Source organism: Rhinopithecus roxellana, chromosome 1 (assembly GCF_007565055.1).
Source record: "Rhinopithecus roxellana isolate Shanxi Qingling chromosome 1, ASM756505v1, whole genome shotgun sequence".
Classification (NCBI taxonomy): Eukaryota; Metazoa; Chordata; class Mammalia; order Primates; family Cercopithecidae; genus Rhinopithecus; species Rhinopithecus roxellana.
Window position 1 is genome coordinate 180,027,362 of NC_044549.1, and position 24,017 is coordinate 180,051,378.

At 38.4% G+C, this 24,017-nt stretch overlaps 1 protein-coding gene across 2 annotated transcripts in view; it reads right to left on the reverse strand.

Moving 5' to 3' along the window:
• The window catches only part of CPNE4 (copine 4), a 736,278-nt gene that overhangs the window by 365,024 nt on the left and 347,237 nt on the right, over window positions 1-24,017 (reverse strand). For both annotated transcript variants that reach the window (XM_010380265.2, XM_010380256.2), the window contains 3 exons: window positions 13,945-14,016; window positions 10,861-10,935; window positions 47-130 (listed from right to left, as the gene is read on the reverse strand). In XM_010380265.2, the coding sequence (XP_010378567.1) occupies window positions 47-130; window positions 10,861-10,935; window positions 13,945-14,016 (231 nt within the window). The remainder of the gene's footprint in view (window positions 1-46; window positions 131-10,860; window positions 10,936-13,944; window positions 14,017-24,017) is intronic.

Here is a 24,017-nt window from a genome sequence, read left to right on the forward strand (position 1 = left end):
TCATCTTAGGAGATAAGATAGTGTAGCTGAAGATGACTCTTCTTACCTCAGTTCGGTGCACCAGCTGCTGAGTTGCATCATCATTCATACGAAAAATTTCCAGAAATGGGTCAGATTTACTGAAGAAATCCTAAAATAGAGAAACATCAATGAGTTGTTGTTTTTCCTCCTGCATTTGATCTAGTCCTGATCAATCAGGAATATTTAATCAATATTAATAGGAAAACCCTCTTGATTTTCTATTGTTTATATATGGAAGGGAGGCCATGCTTGTCCTCTCTTCCTGCTCAATTCTACCCAAACTCTCTTCTCTTTACCTGTGATGATGTGCCTCACCCTTTCTTCCTTTGTTCCTCATCCCCATGATCCACCCTTGGCTAGAATGAATTGCATCCAAAAACTAAGTTCTTTGTAAAGTCAGTACTTGGTTAGTTGAAATTCAAGGTATTCTTCAAACATCAATTCAAATTCCAGTTCTTTGAAAATCACTGTATCTGTTGTCTTAAACAGGTTCATTATAGTTATTTTAATGCCTATGTAATGACTACAATGTCTGGATCACCTATAGGTCTGTTTTTATCGTCTCTTTCTTGGTTCCACCTCTTGGTATGCTTGTTAAGTTTTTATTAAATAGTAGACAATGTGTAATGAAGATTATGAAGGTTTTTACATGAGTCTTTAGCTTCTAGCAAGTGATTATAATGGGAGAAGTCTCCTGAATCCAATTAGGATTAAGCTATTTAGAGGCTGAGTTTCTTCAAATGTCTTTAAGGCCCCAATCTATTTCTGATTCCCTTTACTCCTTCGGTATAGTCCTCAAAAGACCCTAACTGAAAACCTGTGTTCACGAGGGGTGTTCTTCCTTGACAAGCCTTCAATGCCAATTTTTATCTGTGAGAGCCTCAAATGCTCTGTTTATTTTCATAATTTCTTAGCTCTAGGTTTTTGTTCAGTTTCTCTCTATGCTGCTTTTGCTAATTAGTGAATGCCTTGAGATGATAAGCCACTCAGACTGTTGGACTACTTCTCTTCTCTGATGCCTCTATGAGTCTTTATCCCTTGCTCTCTCAATAGCCCTGAACTTCAGTTTTTCTCCCCAGTCCCATGAGACCACCAAAAGCTCTGCTCAGTTTCTGTTTCTTAGTAGCTATTTTTTTTAAACTAGGCTTCCCAGCCTTTCTATCCACACTATTTTAGGAATCACACTTGAGGAATTCCCTTGAGTGGAAAATCTGCACAGAATGTCTTAAGCACCTCCCTGGGTTTCTCTTCTGTCCAGTTTCTTGGCCCCTCAAATCTACATGGCCTCAGGACTCTCAAATACATGTCTCTTGTGTCTTTTCTAGTGTTTATATTTGTTTTTAGTGAGAGAATGATGTAAAATAAATAAATGCTTCATTGTTGGAAATGGAACCTATCTCTATCTCTTTTAAAAACTTGATTTTTACCCCCAGTAGATTATAAATTCTCAAAGAGGAGAAGCTTTATTTTCCTTCACATTTCTACTATTTCCTCAGCATTTTCCATAGTGTCTAGATTTTAGTAGTACATATTGTTTATTGAATGAATGAATACATATATAAATAAGTGAATGGATACCTGCTATAGAATAGGAGGCTGTCTGAGCAAAAACCTTATTCATCACCATCACACTTTTACTATGAATTTCACCAGGTAATTTTTTTCCAGAAATCTAGACTTTAGCAAAGTAGAATTAAGTCCATATTTGCCTTAAAAGTCATTTATTATTCCTAAAAGTTGAGCAAGTCGGAGTCAAACTCATTATTTTCCTTCATTTGGTCTCTACTTCTAAATTTTTCCTTACTATCAGTGTCTTTACCAGTCATCCTAGTCTTCAGCTCAGCAAAACATTTGTAGGACATACACTGATCACGGAGCTTTTGTGCTTGATGTTGAGATATAAGGACAAATAGAATCTGATCTCTGTCTTCCAAAGTACCATCTAGATTGCTGGTAAGAAAAGTATATAAATAAATACAACGCAGGGCTAGGTATAAATGAGTAAATGAGCGAATGAATTAATGAATGAAGGTACAAGGAGTATTGAGGGAAGAGAGGGAAGTTGATGAATTTTTAACAGACATAGAGGAGGATACCCCAAGTAATTTAATGAGACGATAGCCTAAGGAAGCATAGGGGAGGAATTGGAGACAATGCTGGCAAAGTTGGCCCCATGAAGTGAAGGGCTTTAAATGCTCATGTGAAGTCTTTGCACTGGCCTGGAGAGGCAGCAGGAATTATTGAAGGATTTTGAGTGGAAAAGTAATATAGTTGGCTCTGCAGTGAAGAATGTCAGTCTAGAAACTTTGTAGGATATCTTAGAAAGAGGAGATGAGAAGTGCAAATAACTATCTTCCCCTATGTTTTCCTTCCCATGCAGCCAGGAACCAAACACCATGCTCCACAACACCTAGAGTCTGGAACATCCCCTACTACTCTATTTCTGAAGGTATCAGATTACCACAGCCTTCATCTTGTCAAAATGGTGGTTTTTGTCATAATCTTGCCCTTCAAACATTGCCTCTCCCCCAAAATGGCCCATTTCTCTCTCAGACGCACTTCTAGCTGATTCCCACCTCTATGCATTTACTCAAGACATTTGCCCTTAGGCTGGTTTCTGTTTCTACATGCATCTTAAAAAATCAAAACCTCCCTCTCTTCTCCCTCTCCCTATGGATGTGGGCTACAGTAGCTTGTTCCTATGTGCCCTTGGGCTCCTCTTGTAACTTCATGCTTTGCCTCTTTAAATAGATCGTTGGTCCCTTGGGGGAAGTTTTTATGATTCATACTTAAAAACTGCTAACCACAATGTAAGAACTTTCTTATTTTTCCCTCTTTATTGTTAATTTAAAACTTTTGTTACCATCACTTTTATTTAAAGATGAAAAATATAGAAAACAGATGACAAAAATAAAAAGAAGGAAGAAAGAACCCATAATTGAACCCATAATTCCATAACCATCAATAGAATTTTGGTAAATCTGTTTCTAGACTCTTCATAGACTTTTCTGTCTTTCTTTTAAAAAAATTTGTAAGCATGATCTATATACAACTTAGTACCCTATTTCTTTTGCTTGTTGTATGTTTATTTTACATGTTATATATTACAATGCTTTTTCTATTGTATTTCACATTCTTTTTAAATACCATGAATGATTAAGGCATGAAGTTATTGTCAGGAGGGCATACTAAAAAGTCAATGAAAGAAGGTCAGGTATGGCCTCTGTCTTCAGGTAGCTGAAAATCTATATGCAGCATACTGGCTTTAGCACTGCTTTCAAATCTCAACTCTACCACATATAATCTGAATAACTGTGGACAAAATATTTAATTTCTCCAAGGCTTAGTTTGCCATTCATAATGGAAGGAGTATCACCCTTTGTCTGATAGTGACATAGGAGAATTAGAGGAGCTGGTGCATGGGAAGTGTTGAGTCCAGTGCCTGTTACATGGTGAGGACTGAAAAAATGTTAGCTGCAAAAATCCCCAACAAAATAGTAGCAACCCAAATCCAGTGGCACAACAAAATTTAAGCCATTACAATCAAGTATGCTTTATTCCTGGGAAGCAAACAACATACACATATCAAAAACCACATGATCATCTCAATAGATGTAGAAAAAAGGTTTTGAGAAAATCCAAATCCCTTCAGGATAAAAACCCTCAACAAACTAGGCAGTGAAGGAACATACCTGAAAATAATAAGAGCCATCTATGACAAACCCACAGCCAACATCATACTGAATGGGCAAAAGCTGGAAGCATTCTGCTTAAGAGCAGAAACAAGACAAGCATGTCAACTCCCCCCATTCCTGTTCAGTATAGTACTAAAAGTCCTCACCAGAGCACTCAGGCATGAGAAAGAAATAAAAGATATCCAAATAGGAAAAGAAGTCAAACTGTCTCTCTTTGTTGATGATATAATTCTATATCTAGAAAACCGTAAAGACTATGGCGAAAGACTCCTAGAACTGATATTCAGCAAAGTTTCAGAATACAAAGTCAATGTGCAAAAATCAGTAGCATTTCTATGCAAGGGGAGAGCTCCATCAAGAACACAATCCCATTTATAATAGCTAGAAAAAATGAAATGCCTAGGAATACATCTAACCAAAGAGGTAAAAGATCTCTACAAGGAGAACTACAAAACACTGGTGAAAGAAATCACAGATGACACAAACAAATGGAAAAACATTCCATGCTTATGAATCGGAAGAATCAATATTGTTAAAATGGCCATACTGCCAAAAGCAATCTACAGATTCAATGCTACTTTTATCAAACTATAAACATAGTTTTTCACAGAATTAGAAAAAGCTATTGTAAAATTCATATAGAACAAGAAAGAGCCTGAAACATCAAAGTATTCCTAAGCAAAAAGAACAGCCAGAGGCATCACATTACCCAACTTCAAACTATACTATAAGGCTACAATAACCAAAGAAGCATGGTTCTGGGACAAAAGCAGACACACAAGACCAGTGGAACAGGATAGAGAATCCAGAAATAAAGCCACATACCTACAGCCATCTCTTCTTTGACAAAGTTGACAAAAATAAGAAATGAAGAAAGGACTCCCTATTCAATAAATAATGCTGGGATAACTGGCTAGCAATATGCAGAAGAATGAAACTGGACCCTTACATTTCACCATATACAAAAATTAATTCAAGATTGAATAAAGCTTTAAATGTAAGACCTCAAATTATAGAAATCCTAGAAGACAACATATGAAATATCATTCTGGATGTTGGCCTTGGCAAAGAATTTATTTAAGTCCTCAAAAGCACAACAAAAAAAATTGCAACAAAAAATATTGACAAGTGGGACCTAATTAAACTAAAGAGCTTCTGCACAGTTAGAAAAAAAACTATTAACAGAGTAACAAGTGGTAGATAGAGTGGGAGAAAATATTATCAAACTATTTCTCTGGCAAAGATCTAATATTCAGAATCTATAAGGAATTTATACAATTCAATAAGCAAAAATAAACAAATAAAGGACCCTGTTAAAAACTGGGCAAAGGACATGAGCAGACACTTCTCAAAAGACAACCTGCAAGTGGTCAACATACATATGAAAAAATGCCCAATGTCACTGATTGTGAGAGAAATGCCAATCAAAACCACAATGAGATACTATCTCACACCAGTCAGAATACCTATTACTAAAACGTTAAAAAATAACAGATGTTGGTGAGGCTATGGGGAAAAGGAAACACTTATATACTGTTTGTGGGGATGTAAATTAGTTCAGCCACTGTGGAAAGCAGTTTGGAGATTTCTTAAAGAACTTAAAACAGAACTACCATTCAACCCAGCCATCCTATTACTGGTATATACTCAAAGGAAAAGAAATCATTTTGCCAAAAAGACACATGCACTCGTATGTTCATCAAAGCACTATTCATAATAGCAAAGGCATATAATCAATCTAGGTGCCAATCAACAGTGAATTGAATAAAGAAAATTTGGCACTTATATACCATAGAATACTACACAGCCAAAATAATAATAATAATAATGTTTTCTGTAACACACTGGATGCAGCTGAAGGCATCCTAAGGGAATATCCTAAGGGAATTAGCACAGCAACAGAAAATCAAATACCACATGTTCTCACTTCTGAGAGCTAAACATTGGGTACACATGGACATAAAGATGGGAACAGTGGACAACGGTGACTACTGGAGCAGTGAGAGAGGGAGGAGAGCAAGGGCTGAAAAACTACCTATTGGGTCGTATGCTTACTACCTGGGTAATGAGATCAATTGTACTCCAAACCACAGTGTCATGCAATATACTCATGTAACAAACCTGCACCTGTAACCCCTGAATCTGAAATGAAAGTTGAAATATTAAAAAAAAAGTTGGCTGCTATGATGATTATCAATAGAAGAAAAAAATTCATGAAGGCATTTTGTAAAAAACTATACAAATATCAGAGATGATTACTATTAAGAAGGCATCTGATTCATGGAAATGAAATAATTCACACGCTCCTCAAAATCTCAAGTGTACATTCAGAAATTCACAGCTTCAAAACAACTCTGGGTCTAATTGTGTGGTCACTTTAATTTGGAATTTTCAGCTTTTTAAACTTGATTATTAGCACTAAGATGGCCATTGGGACAGTTCAGTTCAATAAAGATGAATGAATTGACTGTTTTACTGAAGTTGTGCTATGGTAAAATTCTTTAATAACACAGAGACCATATTATTCTGCTTTTTTAGTTCAATATAAAAGAAATTTAGCTAAGTGAGAGGGTGATAGGCAATTAGGAAGCAGTGCATATCCATGACAGTGATCTTGAAAATGAAATACTGGACCTAGAATAAATTATCTGAAAGATGCAGGCATATCCAGGCTGTATAGCTTACTAATTTTGTGACTCTGGGAAATGTCTGATCTGAGTATGCTTTATCTGTAAAATGGAAATAAATATACTAACTTTTGGGAATACGCTTATGAGTTTTGGGGATAATGTAAGTTAGACATCTGATACTTGGTGCATAATAGATGCTCAATAATTATAATTTTCTATCATTAATGTAGACCAGATTACAGTTTCAAGCAGGCATACTTAAACATAGTAAAATCACATCACAGCAGGTAGAGATTTTACATTGTTTTAGAGTAGGGGTCAGCAAACTATGGCACATGAGCCAAATCTGGCTGTTTGTTTTTGTGAATAAAGTTTTATTGGAGCACTGCCACACTCATTCATTTTTGTATGGTCTATGGTTGTTTTCATGCTTCAAAGGCAGAGCTGAGTAGTGGGGACAGAGATCATGCATTCTGCGAAACCTAAAATATTTATCATCTAGTCCTTTATTAAAAAGTCTGCCAACCTCTACTTTAGAGACAGATTTGTTTACTTATATTGCACCCCATCAAACTAGCATCATGGGAACACTGAAAATGCAGTCTATAATGATTACTACCACATATGTGGAGACCACCAGTGTGGGAATTAGTTCCAATGCACCAATGTGAGTACTTTCTCGAGAACGGGAAGAGAAGGAATCCTTTGTCAGCTGGAATGTTCTAAAGTGATTATTACATTTCTGCCTCTACTTACTTGTTAGATTAATTGCCAACTAGTTGCTAATGTAACAAATGTGCTTTACAAGTAAGAAAGTCCCTTTCTCTACTAAGTGAATTGCATTAACATTAGATAAATAAGTTATTTATCACAAACCTAAGCTATTTTATGTACTCACTCTCATTGAAGAGTGGGGAGGTGATTGCTAGTCTGCTGAAAGACAAGTTAAAAATGGTTATTTCTGTCAAAAAGAATGGTGCATTTCTCTGTCACTGTGGTTTGCAAAAGTACTTAGTGCTTTTCCATATACCCTATAACAGGGGTTCTCAAACTTCTGGTCTTAAGACCCCTTTACATTCTTAAAGATTATTGGGGCTCCCAAAGAGCTTTTGTTTTGTTGTATGTATTAATATTTGCCATATTATAAAGCTGTTAAATTGTTAAAATATTTGTTACATTGTTTAAAAAATAAGAAAATAAACCTACTACATCATAACAAAAATAGTATTTTAATGGAAATAATTATTATAATTATGTTTTCCAAACTTAAAAAATAGTGAGAATGGTATTAGTTTACATTTTTGCAAACCAATTTAATGATTAGCTTAATAGAATGCAGCAGAATCCTCATATTTATGCTGTATTCAATCTGTTGTGATATTAGGCATCATGTAGCCTCTGGAAAACTCCACTTTACATGTGTGAGAGAATGAGAGTGAATAAATAAAATTATGTCTTAGCATTATTATGAAAATGGCATTGACTTCATGGGTTCCCCTGCAAAGGTATTGGGACCATGCATCTCACTTGGAGGACTGCTGCCTGACCTCCCCTCTTACCTCCCCTCTTCCTGGCTTCCTACTTCCCTGAAACACATGAAAACATTTCCAAGTCTTCCATATTCTGAGACCAAACACCTATTATTCATTAACTCTCTGCTCCAAAAAACTTAGATTTTGTCGGGCAATCTGATTGAGTCCCTCTCTTGCACTGATTTGTGTGTGTGTGTGCCTATGTGGCTTTCAGTAAGTCATATCACATCTCTGAACCTCAAACTTTTCACCTATAAAATAAGGCAGTTGGATTAGACAGTGGCTTTCTACCTAAAGTATGTAGACTCCTGGGGGCTACCAGAGTTACTGCCAAGAGACTGGAGATCCAGGCATCCTACAACAACTGTCTGAATTGGATATAGCATATTTTTCGTATACATTCATACTTCAATTTTTTAAATGTATGTAAAACTAGTTACTTTCATGATATTCATTAACACAATAAAAAATTAGGGGCATTATTATTTTATAGTGACTTTTAGTCATACAATAAGTTTAACTAGATAACAGTAAGTTTTAACTGCTAACATGTAGGTAGTTATAAAATTGTTTAATGCTAAAAGCTAGTAAAGGGTCCTCCTTGAGAGCATCTGGGAACCATTTTTCCAGCTGTGACATGAAATAATTGTATTATTTTATTCTATTTCTATCATAAAAATGTTGTGACAGATTGCATTTTGTAAACATGACCCCCGCAAGTTCATAGTCCACATAGTTTTTCTACAGTATGATTTTGCCACTGCCCTAACACGATGTGGGGTCCTAGAATCTGGATTGGCCTCATGACTCACTTGCAACCAAAAGAATGCAGCAGAAGTGAATGACGCATGACTTCCAAGGTCAGGAAGGGGTAAGAAAAGGCTATGGAGTGTCTCCCTTATTCTCTTGAGATGCTCTTTCTGGGAGAAGCCAGATACTCTAAAGGAAGTGTGACTACTCCAGGACCACCGTGTGGGCACTCTGGTAGACTGTTCCAGGTAAGCCCAGCCATTCAGCCATCTCATGTGCCAGGCACATGAGTAAAGCTAGTGTAGACCCTCCAGACAAGCTCATCCACCAGCTGAGTACCACTGAGTGGCTTGCATCAACATCACAGACAGCAGAACTGCTCAAAATTGAACCCTGATTGAATTTCTGACCCTCAAAATCATTAGCTATAGTGGAATAGTTCTTCATTTAGGTTGCTAGATTTGAGGTGGTTTACCATGCAGCAGTAGAAAACCAGAGCAGTAGTATTGTGTCTTTGGATAAATCATCATACCTTGCTGAGCCCTCATTTCCTGAAGAGGTTGTGTGAAATGATCTTTATGGTATCATCTTACTCCTCCATTTTACAACTTTGCCTTCTTTCCATCTGAGACGACCATTTACCTTGAGTCCAAACTGGAGCAAAGGCTTCTGATTTGTTCTCTGAATTACTAAGGATCTGGACAAGATACAGCCACATTATGAAGGAACTGGGGTCTCCAGCACCGGGGCAGTGAGGCTCAGCAATGACCAGGGCCCTGGACAATCAGTACGGCCAATGGTGGGAATAGCCATTTAGAACCATTTTAAGTGCTGCGGGTGGCTCTTTCAGTTCTATGAGCAAGTGTTCATTTGACTAAAGGGAAACTGCTCAAACACTTCAAACCCAACTAGTCCAACAAACCTCCAAACCCCCTTTTACTGTAACATAAATCAGACGACAAATTAGAGGTACTCAAGAGCCTACTAAATGTAGAGAAACCATTATAAGCCATTAAGCAAGTAACTTAAAACTGCTATACACTGACCCAGTGGCTTATAATGGCACCAGGGAAGATACTACAAAGTTTTGTGAGTTCTTCTGAAATCTGGGGAGATGATGAAGGAGAAGGAGCATAACAGTTGTGAAAAGGTGAAGTTAAAAGCTTGCTCCCAACTGACATCAATGCACACTGCAGTTCCCAGCACCTAGTTCACGCTAATGTTAAAAATGTAGCAGTCTGTGATGGTTTCACATAATCTACTCAAGATACTTTTAAAATCCAAATATAATTAGTTTATAAGGATAAAGTATTTCGTGATGTCCCCAGGTAGAATAAGTTGGCCTTACCAGGACACACTGTTACATATCACTTATCACATTCTATTATGGATATAGTATTACTATACCATTTGTTTTTTAGATGTATGTTTTACTTCAGTGATGAATTCCAGGTTGCAGATGTGAGAGTGGAATGCCTATTTTTGATATATCTTTTTTTCCCACCACCTCATGCATAACAAGCACGCAACAAAGGTTAGGAAAATGAATGATGAATGAGTGAACAAATTAACAAATAAAAGAGTGAACGAGTGAATGCATAAATGGGCTGAGCATTAATACCCAATAAATAGGAATTATACAAATGAATAAATGTGATATCACATGAAAAGCTCTTAAACCTGTACTTGGCAAACATAGGTGCTTAATAAATGTCATTTTTCTTCCCTTTTGCATCTTCTCCTCTCCCTTAGAATGTCCCTAGAAATGGGGTTAAATCATATTTACCTGTGCACATCTCACCTGTGGCATTTGGAAAGTCTTAGTGTCATAGAATTGTCCTGTTTTAATTATAGTCCCTTCCCCTTCTCAGAAATCGCTTCTTTTTTTTTTTATTATTTTTATTTTTATTTTTATTTTTTTATTTTTATTTTATTTTATTTTATTTTTTATTGAATGCATCAGTTTATTTCTTATTTTCTTTTGGCACAAGTACACATATGTAACAAACCTGCACGTTATGCACATGTACCCTAGAACTTAAAGTATAATAATAAAAAAAAAAGAAATCGCTTCTTAATGTGAGGGAAACCTTACTTTGTAGACCTCTCTGAATTTTTGGATCTGTCTGATACTGTGGGTGGAAAGGGAAAAATAGCTGCAGGGAGAAATCTGATTAAACTGTGTGCTAGCTTTATTACTTCCTTCAATAAGGTTAATGCCAAACACTTTACCTTGTCATCCAATTTCCGTGCATTGAATGCAAGCTCAACGTAGTCGTCATTGCCAGATAATTCTTCAGCAATCACCTAAAGGAAAAAAGCACACATCAGCTGCAGTCGAGGGTGAACTCCTTAGCTCCAGAACCCATGAGCAAATTTAGTTCCTGTTTGGTTCAAAACTCAACAAAGACAAATGTTGGGCAAGGATTTTTTCCACAACCCTAGTGACTATAGCACAGCAATTCTAGGCATTCAAGGGAACTCCCTCGAATAGACAATGGTGAATAACTAGACACCATTTATGCTAAGCATGAGAACATAAGAGGTGGGACCCAAGCTGGAGGAAGAAATAGAAGAGCAGTTTGGAAGAGCTTCTTTCTTTGAAGGTCACATGGCATTGGATAGTATTTCTATAACTAACTACAATGTCTCCCTTTGGTAAATTATAGAGAAGGATAAACAGCAATATTTCTTTACTGTTTTGAGTGAGACCAACAAGAAATGGTAGAATAAACTAGTTTCCATGTCAAATTTTTCTAATTCCTATTTTTCAGAAGACCGTCCCTGGGTTTTCTGAGATGAAGATGTGTGTATATGTAAGGATCTAAGCCCTAACACCCAAGTACAGACCATTCCTGACAAAGATTTTTGCATAGGTGAAGAAATTATTGTCCAAAAGGCTTTCTCACACAGGTCATTTTCCAATACTTAATAGTTAGTGACTCTCAGCGAAGCCCTGGAGCAGAAATCGGTGGAGTAAGTCAGGAGAAAAATAATGACAGCAAAAGCAACAAAAATCTAGAAGCCAGTCAAGTTGCAGATAAGTTAAAACCTTTATAAATAATGCTAGGATTTACCATGTATTCTGTGGCCACAGCACATGGATACACTTATCAAATTGCTTATGTCAAGATACTATTACTTCAATTTTACCTCTTTTCTATCTGGGCTCAACAATTCCATTATGAGTTGGGTCCATATGCTCTCAATAGGCACTGGTAGTATTCCAAATATTTTGGAAAATTTAAGTTATTTACACTTAATCTTAAAGCTAAGATGGCTGTCTTAAGACAGATAGACCCAAAAATGTATGAACAACTGAGAGTAGAGAACGTGAGTCCAGGTATATAGAAAAAATTCCAGAACTAGTTGATAACCCAAGAACTATCATATTTGTATTTTTCATTTGGTCCTCTTTTGTCCCTTACCACCTTAATGCCTCTTATACTTCATTTGATTACTGACCCTTAAGTATTTTGTGGTCACAGACACCTTTGGAGATGTGAGGAAAGTTGTGATTTTCCCCAACCGCATAGACCTAGAAAATTTAATGTACCTTTTCAAGTGTTTTCTAGAAACTACTAAAGCCAATGTTTTGATCTAAAGACCCAAAGTTGAGGAGTATTTAAATACTTAAAATTAAGAAAAAGATCAAACTTTTCTGGGATGTGTGGAGAAAGAAAATCTCAGGATATCTCAGAGAAAATATGGCAAGATGAGATTTTGTTCTTTTGAGAAAGAACCATAGCAAATTCATACCTGGATCTACTGGGTTTGTGGGCTTTGGGAGTGAACCTGTGGGTCCACAGCTTTTCAGAGCACCATCAGTGTCTTCAAAGAACACTTTGATTCATGATTGAAGATGGCAGTCAAGAAAAAGCTTTAACACGACAGTGTCATTTAAAATATTCAAGCAATAAACTCAGGTAAGTTCTTGTGAGAATGGCCATGACTTTCACTGATAGCTCTTTTGAACTTTTTCTTGTGCTTAAAAAAAAAAAAAAAAAAAAAAATCTGGGCTGGGTGTGGTGGCTCATACCTGTAATCCCAGCACTTTGGGAAGCCAAGGCAGGTGGATCACAAGGTCAGGAGTTGGAGATCAGCCTGGCCAACATAGTGAAACCCCATGACTACTAAAACTACAAAACTTAGCTGGGTGTGGTGGCAGGTGCCTGTAATCCCAGCTATTCGGGAGGCTGAGGCAGGAGAATCATTTGAACCCGGGAGGTGGAGGTTGTAGTGAGCCAAGATTGTGCCATTGCACTCCAGCCTGGGTGACAGGGTGAGACACCATCTCAAAATAAATAAATAAATAAATAAATAAATAAATAAATAAATAAATAAATAAATCAGTTTCTCTCTAGTTAAAAAGGAATATTCAAAAGAACTCAAGAGGTTTGCTTCCTGGCCATTTGCCTCTCTAGCAATTCAGAATTTCCTTGTAGTTTTTTCTACCTTGTTTCTTTTGCTTGTCTTTTTTTGTTTGTTTGCTTGTGTTTTGCTCCATACATCCAAATGGTTGGACCACATTCTCTACCTTTTTCAAGGTCTCTAACAGACGATGTCAAAATTTCCAATACCAGGCATTCCATTTGAAAATGTAAGCTCTTATTTAGAAATACTTCTCGCATTACCCAATAGAACATTCTGCAATTATAGAAATGTTTTATAATCTACACTGTCCCATGTGGTAGCTGCTAACCACTTGTAACTATTGAGTACTAGATATGTGGCCAGTGTGAGTAAGGAACTGAATATTTACTTTAATTTTAAATAGTTTTATTAAAATTTAAATAACCACATGTGGCTAGTGGCTACTGAATCACACAGTAAACCTCCAAACTATTATATCAAAGAGGAGTGTTAAATGCTGAGCTGTTTGTTTCTTAGGCAACAAACCACACCTTGAAGAAAATGTTATCGAAGCAAAATTTGAATTCTCAAAAGAAATGAGAGACAAGGACAGCTTTGACAGCGTGAAAATGCTAAACAATTCCATAATCTCACTCTGCTCAACAATTACATCTTTCTCCTCCACTAAAATCTATCTTGCAAATGCAGAAGTGCTTACTAGAATTAAATAACCTTACTTTCAAATGCCTTTCCTTATTTATTTTTCCTAGAGTTAGAAGGATCAAAAGTGTATTGTCAGAAAACAGAAAGAAAGAAAAATAAGGGAGTGATTTCAATAGTTCAGTAGTTGTGGCACCAACTCCCAATGTCAGAAAGTCTGCTTCCCAAGTGTCCGTTTTTGGCTGGCCAGTCCGCCCAGGCTCTCCACTCGGGCAGACAGCTGCTTAGGGAGGGCTTGCTTACCGTGATGGACGATTTCCCTGCTGTGTTCCCATGCTTCAGCAAGGATTTGGATAGCTTTCTCTGGGAAACAATCTGCACAAATGGAAACAAAAGGTAGAGATACTAGTCATTTAACTGCAGATCTATTTAAATTTTTTTTTTTTTTTTTTTTTTTTTTTTTTTACAAAACTCTACATTCACATTCGTGTCAATTTATATTTCAAGGTTTGTCAGTGAGCCTCTCCTAATATAGGTTATTCCCTTTTCTCTTTCTTCTTATGGTGTGTGATATGAGAGAGTTAGTGAGTGAAGAATAATTACAGATAATGCAGTCAATTGGGAGGTGGCTTAATTGTTGATGAAGGATTTATATTAAAATTAGACAATTTTGAACATGTATGTTGAGACAAAGCAGATGAAGTTTCAAAATGATCTCAAATATATCATTAATCCTCCAGGCAAAGTGGGAGATGGGGTGCAGGCAGGGAAAGGAACTAAAGGGCTAAGTATAACCTCTAGAGTTCCAGTTTTAATATATTCATTAGGAAGCCATAAAGTAAGTCATCAGAAAACTGATGCTCAGACAAGCCAATAGGAGTAATTGGGGTTCTCTTCATGATTCAAGGCCAATGCACCTGTGCAATGACAACTAAAATCATCGTCATATTGAAAGCTATTCCTAGCAGAACTTGCCCCATTCTGTTTTTCCTCTTTCTTCCTTTTTTGAAAGAGAAGTTTGACAAGGCATGATTAGTTGGCAACCCATGATTCTCAAAGAAGAAAAGGGTTAAAAGAACCAAGTTAAAGCTACACTTATGCTTACAGGGAGCAACATCATCCATTGTGGCTGGAAGCTTCTATTTAACATGGTCCACAATGATCCTAGCTTTGTAATATTCATGGTATTGTGTAATATTCTCTCCTCAAGTGTGGGATGGACCCAGTGGACTTGCTTCTAAAATATAGAATAATACAAAAGTGATGGGATATCGCTTCTGAGAAGAGGTTACAAAATGACTGTGACTTCTTATCTCTTATCACTATCATATCTTATATGAGATGATATCTTATATCTTACCACTATCTCTCATTCTTTCTCTCTCTCAGAGCCTTACTCTGGAGGAAGCTAGCTGACAGATTGTGAGTAGTCCTATAGGCAGACCCATGTAGCAAGAAACTGAAGTTTCTGGCTAAGAGCCAGGAGCATAAACCTGCAAGAAGATTCTCCTCTAAATTGAGCCTTGAGATAACTGCACCTTGATTGCAGCTTCATGAGAGACCCTTGCATTTGGCACTAGTAGAGACTTGGTGTTTTCATTGCTGTAACACAGAGACAAAAATATATGAAGAGGACCCAGAAAAGCTGTACTCTGATCCCTGACATACAGCAACTGAGATAATAAATGTTTGGTTTTTTTAAGCTCTCAAGTTTTGAAGTAATTTTTTATTAGCAGAGCAATGATACTGTACATATATTATTCACAGAAAGACAGGAAAGGAGATTACCATGAAAGGCCAGGAAGTAAACTCATTCTTTGAAATCTTCATATATTTTTGTCTCTGTGTTACAGCAATGAAAATACCAAGTCTCTACTAGTGCCAAATGCAAGAAGTCCAGAGAACTTCCCTAGGACAAGCAGATTTAAGGATCTTGATGTTCAGTCTGCTATAATCTGAAGAGAAAATATTTCTGTAAAAATGTCACCTGGTGATGACGATGATCATGATCATGATTGTGATGATGACAATGATAGCAATGTAGCAATGGAAACTCCCACTTACGGAGTACATATTGTGTTGCAGATGCTTTATTCATTCTACAGATATTTATTTGGCCCCCACTGTATGCTAGACTTGGTGGTAGGCACTAAGAATAGAGTGGTAAGTAAAATCGGACGCAATGTCTAACCTCATGGAGTTTAGTTTCTCTGCAGGTTTTTTTCCAGCAAGGGAAGTGGGGAAGACACATGAGTAAATGACAAAACAAGGGTCATCTGTAAGCAGTAGCCAGGTCAACATCTGACTAAAGAAAGGCAACATATCCCATTTCCCAAATAAATCTGGTCTGAGAAATACTAATGTCCACTGTCATTGTGTTTCATCCACGTTGGTCACCTACTCCCCTGATGTCAGGAGACCCCAACAACCATCTCGGCACCATAATAGCCCACTCATTGCATTAGCAGGTGTGGGTAGACCATTTTTTACAGGCAGTATCTTACAAGATTTACATTATCTTTATTCAAGGAAGAGTAAAGGAAACTTATCCCAAGAGAACCTGGATGGCCATAGTTCTCTCTCCTCACTCTTAACTTATCTAGAAATACCAATGTTTCCATTTGCAGGGAATGAAGAAAATGCTACTATATGCCAGCTTTTGCCTTAATTTCCCAGGAAATATCCCTTCTTAGGAAATGGGCATTTGGGTATAACAAGTGGTTAACTGAAAAAGAAAAAAAAGAAAAAGAACTTGTTTTACAGCCTCGAGGTTTCTGTCTCAGCTCCAAGGAATGAGTAATAATCAGGGTTTCAAATTTTTCATTGGAATAATGATGGTCAAGCAATGAGTTTCCATTGATGTTACCATTCTCAGGACAGTTGGGCAAAAATAGCAGGGAAGCCCAGCTGCAGCAGTGATCTGTAGAGGAAAGCCTATTTGTTGCAAATCCCACTTTTCGTGTATACTTTGTTGCAGCTGTAGCAACTGCACCCAGCTCAAAAACGCTTTAGGTCTTGACAGAAGATGAGAAAGTCAGAGTCACAAGGACTCTCACCCTGGCTTCAGCTGACATTTGAGGCCAACAAATAGCAAATTGTGCCTGACATCAAGGTTAAAAGGGATGCATCTGTCAAAAGTTCCCTAATTTGATTCTTTACACCCTATGATGGGGTCACAGCTGCGAACCTTGGTATTCAACGAAGGGTGAAGTGTAGAGGGAGGAAATAGAAGTTGAAATACTCCTTTTAGCAAGGTTGGACCAGAGAGACCTTAGTACCATTAGGCTTCTTATCTGCATCCACACACGGATCTGGGGAGAAGTGCTTCTTCTCCAGTAGAGTGGACAATGGCTTCTAACAGCATGGGTCTTCAATTTTAGAAAAGTGCACAGTTTCATTAAGTGAGTGGGAACAAAGCGAGGAGAATAAAAAGCTGGTCAGTATTTCAACAAGTTTATATTCAGCTGAACTTTATTCCAAAGTCTTTCAAAACAGTCATTTTGGGAACTAGATGGTCATTTTTCATGAGGCTGCTTTTATTGAAAATATTTTCAGAATTATTTTTTGATATTCTTTAAAATAGTTACAATGACAAATATTTATTGAATACTTTCTAGGTAGCAGTTACTGTTCATAGGCTACAATGGTGAATAGAAACAGATTAAAAACATCTTACAATGTAGTGAAATCTCTACTAGTCTTAATTTGATAGTCCCAAAACATGCATTACATAACTTTTATTCCTTAAAAGGTAAATACATATTATATGAAAAAGTGTTTGTGTAAATAAGTTTGGAAATTATAGGATTATACAAAGTTGAACATTTCAACTACAGGACTTCAGCAGAGCTTTAGTTGTGAATCCCATGAAACAAGCATTCTTACACTTGTTTGGCCCTAGAATTCTTTGGTACAGGAGTCTCTCTAGTGTTTTGCAAACTACTAGTACAATTACTAGGACCCATCACTACAGAGAACTAAGGTTTCCTGGTCTCTCACTGTATAGCAGGCAAGGTAAACCTGCCCAGAACTGCCCAGGCCTCCCTCTTGCAGAGCTTATAGGACTTCCAACAGCTAATTCAGGCATCTCTTTGCCTGAAAGTTTCCTCTGGTATCCATGGCTACCATCCACAAGCACAGCAAGATGGAAGTGGGGAGGTAGGCAACCCTTGGGAGCGGATCTCAACCAGCGACTGATGGTTCATTTGTACATAAATATCTCGGCTCTTTTCCCTCAGTAGTGAGGGCTGACACTGGGTGTTTGTTCAACATGGGTGCCTGACTTGTCCCAGTGAAATGAAGCTCCAGTTTTCCCAGTGGTGATTTGTTAGCTAATGCACCCTTTGTTTTATTGGCTGTTTTCTCTTTGCTATCTCATTTCTCTTTTTCTCTCCTGCTGTTTCCTTCACCTCACAAATAATCTACTTAGCCTCCAATGCTTGACTATGTCTGGAAGAACACAACCAAGACACTTATTCTGTGACCGATGATATGTGGAACACAATGCTAATTAGATGAATTCATTTCTTGTCATTTAATGATCAAACTCTTTCTTGTCTCTAAGCAATTGGGATGAAGGAATCAAGTCTTAGAGAAATCAAGGAGTTCATCTAAGGTCAGTTAGTGTTATGGATGAAATTGTGTATCCCATATTGAAGCTGTAACCCCCAGAGTCACTGTATTTGGAGATAAAACCTTTAAGGAGATAATTAAGGTCAAATGAGGTCATAAGGATAGGGCCCCAATCTGATAGGACTGGTGTCCTTAGAAGAGACACCGGATCATGTGCATACAGGAACTCACACACATTCTCTCCCTCCCTCCCTCCCTCCCCTCCTCCCTTCCCACCCATTTTCCCCTTCTTCCTCCACTCTTCCTCCTCACTTTCTCTTCTCTCCCTTCAATCGAAAATTTTTATTCATTTTTCAAGCTCTACATGAGAAGTTTGGAATCATTGCTGTGGCAGGAGGCAAGCGAAGTCACTTGTGGAACCAAGAAGGACTTTATCCTTGCTACTCACATTGTGTACCACTCCCTCATCCTGTCCCCTCCAACAGCAGCAGCAAGGCTGGGGAGCTTGTTAGGAATGCAGAATCTCAGCCCCACCCCAGACCCACTGAATCCAAATCTGCATTTTAAGGAGACCCTCAGGTGCTCTGCAGGCACACTGATGTTGAGAAGCACTGAGCTAGAAAGGGAGAATTGCATGTAGAAAAACAGTTTGAATATAAAATGCTCAGATTTTTAAATATCTTTGGAAGGGCTTTTAAATTAATCTGTTCTGCTGATTTGGACTTCCATTAATAGGTAAAAGTTGTAGAAACTGAGGAAGGCACAATGCTGATGCTTTCTTGGTCATTCTGGGGAAAGAAAGGGTGATGTGCATGTGTGTCTACATTTTATGCAAATTCAGTACAGTCTTCAGCTCCCCAGTGGAGACCTACAAAAGCACCACCCTAGGCAGACTGAGTCAGAATAACAAGAGCAATAGGTATTCTATTAGTTTGGGCTTCCCATCTTAAGCTTTCTATTTCACAGCGTTCTAATTACTTCAAGTGTAATTACAGGCTTTTACCCTGTCTCTGACTTCATTAGCAAGGGAAGGAATGGAGGGAGGGTTTCAGAGAGAGATTAAGGACTGCTTGTGTATTAATTATACACCTTTGCTTCATCTCTTGGGTAATGCCTTGTCATCATTACAAATGACCCAGCTCAGTTATTAGTCAGAGGCCATCTGCCCCTCACTTCACCCCACCTCCACTTCTCATCTCCCTCCCCCAGCCACACCAGGTGGCAGCCAGGAGAAAGAGAAAAGGACCCACATCCCCTAGCACCTAATGTCCCAGCCAGAGCATTTTGTCGGGTCACGGGCGCATGGTATCTTTTCAGTCACTGCCTTTGGTGGGTTGTAAGTTGTCTTCAGTGAGGCTTGACACCTGAATGTTAGCAGTTCATAGGACAGAAGAAGCTTGAAGGAATTCTTTGATCATTTTTAAGTGAAGGAAGCAAACTCCCATTTTGAGATACTATAGTTAGGCTAAGCATTTTTGTTATTACTTGTTCACAGGGAAAAAGACCACAGGCTCAAAAATAACTAAAGTTACACAGCTATTAAAGGGTCATAATAAACACTACTTTGAAATCACCGATTATGTGACAGCTACTGCTGTAAAGTGCCTTATGTATATTGATTCACTTCATTCTCTTGACAGCTCTGCAAAGTAAGTATTATAAGCTTACATATGGATGAGAAAATTGAGGTATACAGAATTGTAAACCAAAAAATGAAATTCTAAGCCCCCCTGACCATCTGAATGGATTCCTCCTCTTGGTCAAGGGTATTCCAAATGTAACCTGAGAAAACTAGTTTAGGAAGGGGGAGTCAGACATGCCTCATTATACCCTCCTCCCTTTTGGAATTCAGGCCCAGCTGACCAGCATTAACATCAACACAGACTTTAAGACTCTTTAAGTCTGATAAGAAACATGTGTCATCTTTTCTTTGAAGCCTGCTACCTGGACGCTTCATCTGCATGATAAAACCTTGGCCTCACCAACCCCGTATCTTAATCCAGGCATTCTTTTCTATTTATTCCAAGTCTTTAGACGATAACTGTTTCAACCCATTGCCAACCAGAAAGTTTTTGAATCTATCTATGACCTGAATGCCCCCTACCCCACTTCCAGTTGCCTCGTCTTTCCAGACTGAACCGATAAGGTAAGATGTATATCTTACATGTATTGATTAATGTCTTATGTCTCCCTAAAATGCTGTAGCCTGACCACCTTGGGCTCATGTTCTCAGGTTTTCCTGAAGGATGTGTCATGGGCCATTGGTCACTCATGTTTGGCTCAGAATAAATCCCTTCAAATATTTTACAGAGTTTGACTCTTTTCATTGACCAAATATATTCATTTGCTAGGGCCTCCATAACAAATGACCATAAACTTTGTGATTTAAAGCAACAGAAATGTGCTCATGGCTCTGGAGGGAAAAAGTCTGAAATCAAGGTATTAGCAGAGCCACACTCCCTCCAGAGGCTTTAGGGGAGATTCTGCTTCTTGTCTCTTCTAGCGTCTGGTGGCTGCTGCAGCTCCTCAGCTTGCGGCTGCCTCACTCTACCTCCTTCTTCACGTGGCCCTTTTCTCTTCTGTCTCTCCTCTGTGTCACTAGAATTGGGGCCCACCTGGTTAATCCAGGATGACCTTCTCATCCTGAGATCCTTTACTTAATTAGATCTGCAAAGGCTCTTTCAAATAAATTCACCTGCACAGGATTTAGGACTCAGGGCATGGACATATCTTTTTGGGGGCCACTGTTTAGCCCACTACAAAGAGAGTAAGTAGCTTGCTCAAGGTTCCATAGCCAGTAATTAGCAGAGCTGGGGTTTGAATCCAGACAGTCCAGTTCCAGAGTTCATTCCCTTAACTGCTAAACTCTCCTGTCTCTGATAAATGACAGAGGCAGGACTTGATCAGGCCCTAAGCTAAACCCTATGAGACACACAAAGTGATTCACGCTCACTCTTTATCCTCAAGGAGCTTACCATTGAGGAGAGTTCCCTCTTACTCAAACCGCTACAAGGGCCACTGAACCAGCCCCCTAGCTTCACTCTTGCTATAGAATGGTAGAGCAAGCTTCACACATAAGGCTCCAAATACTCTCCCTGGTGTGGAATCTTGGGCAGATTAACCTCTCTGAGCCTCAGTTTCCTCATCTGTGAAATGGTAATATTTTCTACTCCATGGGTTTATTGTATATCTAATGAGCATTAACAAGATCCCAGTATCAGGCATATACAAATGTTTTGGAAATGCTATTTTCTTCTTCTTTTCTCTCCCATTCAATAAATCCCCACATAGAGATAATTATAGTCATCTATTGGCTTGGACTGGGGTCCTGGTCATGGAAGGGGTGAAAAGGGGTAGATAGTGGAGATATTTGAGACACTGAATTGATGGGCCTTCATGACTGATTGATGGGCTGTGGGGTAGAGAATGAGTGAGAGGCATGAGGGAAAGACCCCAGGCTCTGGACCTCTGACTCCTGGGAGTAAGAAGGAGCTACTGAGTGAGCAGGACACATTAGAGGAAGGGGAAGACGGCAAGGGGTGTGGAGAGGGCAAGAGGAGATGAAGAGCTTGGTTTTGGGCTGCTGAGTTTGAGATGTCTGTGAGTCACAAAAGTGGAATTAATATCTAGAGAATGCTGAATACATGAGTCTGGGCTCAAGCAGGAGTCCTGAGCTAAGAGTCTCCAAGTATAGATGATAACTGGAAGGGCAGGAGCTGATGGAGGAATATATAAAGAAATAAAAGGGTGTGAGAGTGAGGCAGTCTTCCAAGCTGAGAACCACAGTGATGTCTCCTGTCTTCAGTGTACCCTCAGCCTCCGAATAAACCCTCTGAGGGGACCAGCCCCCAAGGCCAAGGGGGAGCTGAAGGATGACACACTCTCCTCTCTGTCTTCTTTGCTCAGGCTGGGGCTAGCGAAGGCTCTGTGGGGGGACATTCAACTAGGACAGAAGCTGTATCCTTGTTTTTGTGGTGATAGAAGCTTCAAAAGGAAGGAAGTGAAAAGTTGGAGGTATTACTGAGAATGCAGGAGAAAAGGCACTTTTGTGCACTGAAAGGGACAGTGTAAGTAATGCTACACTTTTTCTTTGGGGATATTTGGCAGTTTATAGCAAGGACCTTAAAATGAATGCTCAAATATTGCACTGTTACTAATTCGTTCTAAAAAAATCAGTGTCTGAGGGCATAAAGATTTATATATATATATATATATATATACATACACACACACACACACATACATATAACATAATACTCATAAAAATGTTGTAATTCTAAAAAACTGGAAACAGCCTTAACATCCATAGTAAAGGGACACATTACATGAATTCTGATATCAGGATGTTTAGTAGTTATCTCTTAATGGTAGGCTTTTTATTAGTTATCTCTCAATGGAGGTGATTTTATTTTTTCTATTTCTAAATAGTTTTTGCAATAAGCCTGTATTATCTTTGCATACAGAAAAACAATAAAGCCATTTCCTACAAATAATGCAATAGAGGGATGGAAAATTCTTGCTTGGCTTAAACTGATGTCATGTGGGAGAATTTCTTGGGTGTCTGCAGGAAGAGCCTGGGATGCTGGTCCCACAGCCTCTAACAAAGCTGAAGGAGAGTCATAGGAGCAAGAGACTCCAGCAGTTATTAGAGTGCAGTATTTGGTGAACCTGGGTACCCAACCATTTAAACGCCCTATCCCTGTGAACCCATTGGTGATGCAGGCTTTGCAGATGTTGTTTCTCAGCAATCAGCCATTCTCTAAACCTTGTGTTAAAAGTGCTGGCAAGGAGGTTGTTGCAGACTGACCAAGGCATGGAACTATTTAGTAGCTGAGATGGGGATATTATTTCAGAGCCAGAAGGCTGAGTTTAACTTATGCCTCCCTCATTAGAAAGCCAGGTGCTCCTAAGCAAGTTACTTCAAGGTTCAAATGCTTAGCAGCAAACTGAGGAAATAATGACACTTACCCTCAGGGGGTTTGTGAGGATTAAATGAGATAATTGGTACAAAGCTTTCAGCATAGGGTCTGGCAGAATATAAGAAGTCTTGCTCTTTCCTCTGCCTGGAACACTTTTCTAGATGTCTTTGCAAGATTCACGCCCACACTTTTACACTTTATTCTGGACTCTGCTCAGAAAGGGCTTCCCTGACATTCCTACCTAAATTAGCACCCACTCCCTTCCCACCACCCTCTATGTCTTATCCTATGTGTGCTTTCTTTCATGAGATCATTATTATCTATTACTGAATCATGTAGGAATAGGTAAGCTCCATGAGGCAGGGCTTTGCCCCCTTTGTTCACCGCTGAATCTGCAATGCCTAGAAGAGTGTGTGGCACATAGTAAGTGCCAATAAGTGGACGAAAGAATCCATACATATTTATTTGAATAAGTGAATACATGTATATTAGCTTTTTATTATTATTGATAGCATTAGATAGATGCATTATACATTGAATAAATGAATACATGTCAGTTATTTTCAGATTATTGTTACCCTTAACTGTCATATAAACAATAGATTCATGTCAAGGGAAAGATGGGGTCTAAGAGTATTGTGGTCCAAGAGTATTTCAGTGGAGTGTCCATTTGCAGATAGATGTTACAGGTCTGCCTAAGCTGGGAAAAATAGACTTTTTAGATATAGGAGTCAATTTATCAACTTGTGGGGAAGGACATTTTATCCTTACTCTGTGGGCAGTTTTACAGTGACAGCATTTGGGAAGAATTGCTACTCTACCTTTTCAAATTTACACCAGCTTGTAGAAATTAAAAGTGGTTTAGTAGGCAAGGTGGTATAATGA